The following is a 7,116-nucleotide window of genomic DNA, read 5'->3' as shown; positions in this document are numbered from 1 at the left end:
ACAAGCCGAACAAACTATGACTTTATACAAATCTGGCTTTCAGGTAGTAGCTCCCTGTAAAGCAGGTTTGAATAATTTCAAGGAAAAATTGTTCCGAGGCCCGGTATCGATCCCGGGACCCTTCGCTTAGCGTGCGAACGCTCTTCCGACTGAGCTACCCCAGGAACTATACACGACACCGTCACAATTTTTCTTTTGTATTCACACGACTCAAATGAGCTGACAAGACTCCAGAATTCAACTATGAGTGCAAACAAATACTTGTGTGACTTAAATTGTGGCTTTTTGTTCACGTACCTGCAGTAACGAATGTATTATACAAATCTGGCTTTCAGATAGTAGCTCCCTGTAAAGCAGGTTTAAATAATTTCAAGGAAAAATTGTTCCGGGGCCGGGTATCGATCCCGGGACCCTTCGCTTACCGCGCGAACGCTCTTCCGACTGAGCTACCCCAGGAACTGTACACGACACCGTCACAATTATTCAGACTATGACGTTAATAAACTTACTAACCACAGTCATTTTCAAATTAGCATAATGGCTTAGTCTTTTCGTATTGGATTGTGGAACGTCAATGGGCTGGCTAATCGACGCCAGGAGGTTGAGTTCTTTTTAAATATACATAAACTGGACGTATTACTTGTATCTGAAACCCACTTCACAGATAAAAATTATTTCAATATTCCAAGATATACAATTTACGATACAAAACACCCAGATGGAAAAGCACATGGAGGAACAGCATAATAGTTAAATCAGATTTACGCCAATACCAATCGTGAAAATTTGAAGATCGGGATATTGAAGCAACTACCGTCATAGTAGAAGGCAAGAGCGGACCACTAGCTGTTTCAGCAGTATACTGCCCTTCTAAGTATAAAATCACTAGCGAACATTTCGACGATTTTTTCCAAAATTTAGGTCACAAATTTATTGTAGGTGGTGACTACAATGCAAAGCATCCAATGTGGGGCTCAAGATTGGTAACTGCAAGGGAAGGGAATTACAACAATGTGTAACAAATAAAATATTTGAAACTCTTTCTACAGGCCAACCTACATATCGGCCAACAGATTCAAACAAAATACCTTATTTATTAGATTTCTTTATTGTGAATGGAATAGGGAACAATTATAAGGATGTTGAATCTTGTTTTGATATTTGTTCTGATCACACTCCAATTATAGCTACAATAAGTGTAACAGTAATTAAGAAAATACACTCCCCTTCGCTTTACAACAAACATACAGACTGGAACTCTTTCAGAAGTTGGATAGAAAATAATATCACTCTTAACCTTCCCCTCAAATCAGAAACAGACATTAATACTGCCACTGAATATTTAACAAAATTAATTCAACAAACTGTTTGGAAATGTACCCCGCTTTTGAGCCCCAAGGAAGAAACTTGCATCAATTATCCAAAAGAAATAAAGAATAAAATTCAAAAAAAAAAGAAAAAGAAAGAAAAAGAAAACTACGAGCAATTTGGCAAAATCATAGACGACCTGAAGACAAATCGAAACTAAATAAAAGCATCAAAGAATTAAAACAACTTCTCTTTAAATTAAAGAATGAAATCTTCAACGATTATCTTGTAAATCTTAGTGCTACAAATAGAGATGACTATACCTTGTGGAAAATAACTAAGAAACTGAAACGTCCTCAGAGAGCGATACCTCCAATTAGAAAAAGCAATGGTGATTGGCCCAGAAATTACTTAGAGAAAGCTGAACTTTCTGCAAGTCATTTAGCAAATGTTTTCACTCCAAATCCAGCATCTACAGCAAATTGCAACGATAATGAAATTAATGAATTTCTCAGTGTCCCACTTCTACCAATTCCGAGTTTTTCTTCAAACGATGTCAATAAAGCAATAGAAACAGAACTACATCCAAAGAAATGTCCTGGCTATGACTTGATAACTGCTAAAATTCTTTTGGAACTCCCGAGAAAAGCAATTGTGTTTATTATAACTTTCTTTAATGGAATTCTTAGAACTTCTTATTATCCAGCACAGTGGAAAGTTTCTCAAATTATCTTGATTCCAAAACCAGGGAAACCACCAAATGAAGTGACTTCATATCGTCCAATTAGTTTGTTACCAGTACTATCTAAATTATTTGGGAAACTCTTTTTAAAGAGATTGTCTCCAATTCCTACTGACAGCAATATTATACCTGACCATCAGTTCGGATTCCGAAGAGAACACTCTACAATAGAACAAATTCATAGAGTTATCAATAAAATTGAAAATGCCATAGAAACAAAAAAATATTGCTCTGCTCGGAGAACATTTCTCCTCATTCTATGATATAAATTCAGGTGTACCTCAAGGTTCAGTCTTAGGCCCTATACTATATACAATTTATATAGCTGATTTCCCAATTTATAATAAAGTATTGGTGGCTACTTTCGCTGATGACACTGCTATTCTTGCTTCACATGAATATCCATCAACAGCATCTGAAAACCTGCAGAATGAATTGAAAGAAACAGAAGACTGGCTAACGAAATGGACAATACAAGAGAGTGAAAAGAAATCAGTTCATGTTACTTTTGGAACTAGAATTGAAAACTGTCCTCCTATAACACTTTACAACGAAGAACTTCCCGAAGCAGACGATGTTAAATATTTAGGTATGCATTTAGATCGCCGATTAACATGGCGTAAACATATTGAAACTAAACGTAAAGAATAATTTCAAGGAAAAATTGTTCCGGAGCCGGGTATCGATCTCGGGTCCCTTCGCTTTGCGCGCGAACGCTCTACCGACTGAGCTACCCCAGGAACTCTACACGACACCGTCACAATTCTTCCTTTATTCAAACCTGCTTTACAGGGAGCTACTACCTGAAAGTCAGATTTCTATAATACATTCGTTACTGGAGGTACGTTAACAGAAAGCCACATATTAAGTCACACAGTATTGTGTGCACTCATAGTTGAGTTCTGGCGTCTTGTCAGCTCATTTGAGTTGTGTGGATTTAAAAGGAAGAATTGTGACGGTGTCGTGTAGAGTTCCTGGGGTAGCTCAGTCGGAAGAGCGTTCGCGCACTAAGCGAAGGGTCCCGGGATCGATACCCGGCTCCGGAACAATTTTTTCTAGAAATGATTCAAACCTGCTTTACAGGGAGCTACTACCTGAAAGCCAGATTTGTATGATACTGTGACAGCTGGGATACGATCTCGCGACCGGCAGAAGGAGGGCAAGGTCGGCAGTGGCTCGGCGCGGCAAATGAAGTTGCGCGCGCATCTGCTTCCTGGGGCATGTGCTGTGGCGTAGATAGGAGAGGACGGCGACCGCGGCAGAGAGGGGAAATAATGCGCCTGGGACTGAGGGGAGAAATCCAGAGAATTCGAGAGGTGCCATCTTCTAGGCATCTGTCGATTGATCGCGAAACCTTACTTTTCGGAAACTATGGTTTAGTTATAAATACGACACGCGAGTGAACTTGAGCAGTTAGTTAGTTAGTTGCAGCCGTGCTAGTTTTGGACAGCAAGGCAGTCTTCTGCAGCAGTGAAGCCAGCTTCGAGACCGGAGTTCGACTTGAGTTGTGTCCGTAACTGTGAGAGCCAGAAGTCCTGAGTTTGAGTGCAGTGGACCGCAGTTGGGGGACCTGAGTTCGAAGTTCAGTGGATTGTCTTTGAAGTTCTTGGGTTCGAGATACTGTAACTCGAGTCACTGAGCTAGAGGAACTAGCCAAGGCAAACGAACTGTGAACTAAGAACTGACAGTTTTGTGTTGTAAATAGTGCTTTGTGAACATTAGTTGAGATTAGCAGTACATTGTTGTTCTCAATAATCCAAATAAATTGTCGTCGTCTGTGGAGTGCAATATCGAACACTGTGTTACTGTGTGGAGTGGAAATCCCATTGTTGACGGGAGTGTTTATATTCAATTATAGCAAGTGATTATTGTTGTGAGAATAAAATTACATTATTGTTTTGAATTTAAAGTTACAATACATTCATTACTGGAGGTATGTTAACAGAAAGCCACAAATTAAGTCACACAGTATTGTGTGCACTCATAGTTAAGTTCTGGCGTCTTGTCAGCTCATTTGAGTTGTGTGGATTTAAAAGGAAGATCAGTGACGGTGTTGTGTAGAGTTCCTGGGGTAGCGTTCGCGCGCTAAGCAAAGGGTCCCGGGATCGATACCCGGCTCCGGAACAATTTTTCCTTGAAATTATTCAAACCTGCTTTACAGGGAGCTACTACCTGAAAGCCAGATTTGTATAAACGTATGGAATTAAATTTTAAAACATAAAAAATCTATTGGTTATTGGGACCTAAATCAAAACTGTCATTAGAAAATAAACTTCTTGTTCATTAAGTCATACTAAGACCAATCTGGACATACGGCATCAAACTGTGGGGAACTGCTAGCAACTCAAACATTGAAATACTGCAGAAGTACCAGTCTAAAACTTTACGTTCCATTGTCACTGCACCATGGTATGTCCGTAATGACGTCATTCATCGTGACCTCAACATTTCAACTGTGAAAGAACGACCTCTTTTAATTATGCAGCGCCAGTGTGGGGGACTGCAAGTAAGACACACATGTATCGCCTACAAGTTCTCCAGAACAAGTTTCTGCGTACTGCATGCAACAAATGCCCCTTGGTTTGTAAGAAATAAACAACTGCATCAAGAATTGGGAATTCTTCCACTAGAACAGTACATCCATTCAATGTCAAAATCTTTCTTCAACAAACTTCCTGGTGTTCCTGGAGCTGTGACATATAACATTGGACCAAGATCTTGTCTGCCATCTCGACTTAAAAGGAAACTCCCTCAAGACATCCTTCTTAGTGATACTGACGACTCTTCATAATTTAACACAGAAAATCATATTTTTGTTCACATAATTCACAAAAATGTTTAATTAATTAATTTAAATTTAGAGGAGCTTTTAGAGCCAACCTCAGCATGATATTCTGCATGTGATATTCCATAATTTAACAGTGGTCTGTATAGCAAGTTTGCTAGTCGATCAATATTAAACATAAAAAAAACTGTGAAAGAAGAAATCTCTAAATTCAGTAAAAAATATCTGCACCGATTAAATCAACATCCCAATCATCATGCATTAAATTTGCTGGATAGTAATCAAATCATAAGAAGACTTAAAGGGACCAATGCTCTTGACCTTCCATTCATTTTAATACAGCTATTTGAAAGAGTTATTTTTCTTTTGGAGTGTTGTCATGGGATAACATCTCCACTCATGTCATATTCTTTTATAATATTTACTTATTGTCTCTTGTAGACAGATTGTAAATGTGGTATGTGTTAAATAAATAAATAAAAAAGTGCTTTTCCATTGCGTTGTACACTAAATATCTAACGAATACAATCCCAATTATCCAACCTTTTGTTTTCTTTTCTCTATATTTTAATTGGGTAGTGTAAAATAGATCGTCTCTTTTATCTTCTAGTAAGAATTTTCAATGGCAAATGATGTGAGGAATAAAAATGTAAAGATTGAGTTTTTGCGAATGTTTGGGTGTGGGAGGAGGAGGGAATTCTTTCTGCATAGTTTTCATCACCAGTGCGCTGCTAAATTCATGGAGTAATTAGTCTTTTTCGCCACTTGGTGTGCTGCTAGATGTAATAAGTTCGTCAGCTGGTTAAGCGATGCTAGCGCTACTGTCAAAGTTAAACTCTGCTTGTAAAGGTGATAGCAAGAGGGCTATATAACTACTACAACTTTGGCTATATCTCTCTTCAATCCCAGTTCTCTTGCCATTGCTCGTGATTTCGTGTGTGAAGTATCAATGGAATGTAACCCTTGTTATTATTTGGGGCTGTGGTCATTCGTCGTGTATATTTTTGTGTTTTGTGACAATGAATGTAAGTTTTTGTAATTTTAATGAACTGTCTTGATCTTGAACGCCTGTTAATTTTTAATCGGACGTTGGAGAGAACTGAAGTGTTGCAGCATTTGTAGTGTTCGTATTTAGTTCAACAAAATTTTATTTGAAGAACAAAAAGAACGTCTGCCGGCATAGATATTTGTTTTACTATGTCTAAAAACAAGCTAAATCTAACATTGCCACCCGGCTCGATAGAACCTGTTCAGCCAATTACTCCTGCTGCACCAGTACCAGTCCATGTGGAAGCTCCAGTCGTACCAGAGTAAGTATAGGTGTCATAATCTAACTACATCATAATTCATTTTATCATAACTTAAGGTTTTTTTTTTGTATGAAACGGGCGAAAAGAGAATTTTAGTTGATAAACATTTTTATAAATAATTCATTAGGGGTCTATTTCAGCTATGAAACGATTATTATACTTTTGACACCTTATGACATTTCATTTTTACATCAAGTGATAACTGGTTCCAAGAAAGTTTCATGAATAATGTGATTAACAATGTAGAGCTACCAGATAGCAGCCGAATGTTTCTTACAGGTACCGGTAATGTGTTTCTGACAAATAAAGGCATTCATAAGTTGTATAGTAATAATGAAGCCAATATGGCAAGTTTCATGTCAGAATTGGAATGTTTCAAGTGTCGTCCAAGTGATCTACTATAAGCGAAATAACCCTATTTTAGGTGAAGTTGTATCAAATGAATTACTGTAAGACATACTTTGCAAACAAACAGCCATTCCATAATTAGCCTACACGAAATCAAATAACCACATGGTTAAGGAAGTCATCTTAATGTAGGCCCTACTGTCCGTCCTAGTGGTTATATCGCACCACGTGAGTTACTTAACGGAGTACTTTTCTTTAAATTATTTTAAAGAGTTGTATAATATTACGTTGACGTCCAATTCCGAACAGCATATGTTTTCAAGAAATAACTAACAAGTAAGACTAGCCAACCACAATCTCTATAGAGGGATCAGCAGAAACGGGTGGGGGAAACTGTGATGCAACATAACCACTTGAACGGGCTGCTGCGACGACTGTGGGTAACACTTTCCTTTGCCTTTAACCTACTTTTTGAGCATTTCTTGCACGGAACTATTCATATTTTACATATTTAATTTCATTTACTGTATTCCGTAGTTCTTGCATCAGCATTTCCGTGTGTAGAATAAGCAATATGGGATGCTTAAATGACAGTATGATAATATTCCCGAGCTCAGTACCAT

The 7,116-nt window shown here is 38.0% G+C and overlaps 1 protein-coding gene and 2 non-coding genes across 4 annotated transcripts in view; 2 read left to right on the top strand and 1 right to left on the bottom strand.

The window, feature by feature from the left end:
• Positions 1–383: 383 nt before the first annotated feature.
• Positions 384–457, bottom strand: TRNAT-GGU (transfer RNA threonine (anticodon GGU)). Its single transcript has one exon. It is a non-coding gene; the product is annotated as a tRNA-Thr (tRNA).
• Positions 458–3,022: 2,565 nt separating this feature from the next.
• On the top strand, positions 3,023–3,096 carry TRNAS-ACU (transfer RNA serine (anticodon ACU)). The gene has a single exon. It is a non-coding gene; the product is annotated as a tRNA-Ser (tRNA).
• Positions 3,097–5,736: 2,640 nt separating this feature from the next.
• The window catches only part of Dsor1 (mitogen-activated protein kinase kinase 1), a 90,648-nt gene continuing 89,268 nt past the window's right edge, over positions 5,737–7,116 (top strand). The window contains exon 1 of one of the 2 annotated variants that reach the window (XM_069839724.1): positions 5,737–6,145. In XM_069839724.1, the coding sequence (XP_069695825.1) occupies positions 6,033–6,145 (113 nt within the window). In that variant the 5' untranslated portion in view covers positions 5,737–6,032. The remainder of the gene's footprint in view (positions 6,146–7,116) is intronic. The other variant, XM_069839726.1, reaches the window with a different exon arrangement.

Source organism: Periplaneta americana, chromosome 11, assembly GCF_040183065.1.
Source record: "Periplaneta americana isolate PAMFEO1 chromosome 11, P.americana_PAMFEO1_priV1, whole genome shotgun sequence".
Classification (NCBI taxonomy): Eukaryota; Metazoa; Arthropoda; class Insecta; order Blattodea; family Blattidae; genus Periplaneta; species Periplaneta americana.
Note: the sequence above shows the minus strand (reverse complement) of the source record. Positions and strands in the feature narration are given on the sequence as shown.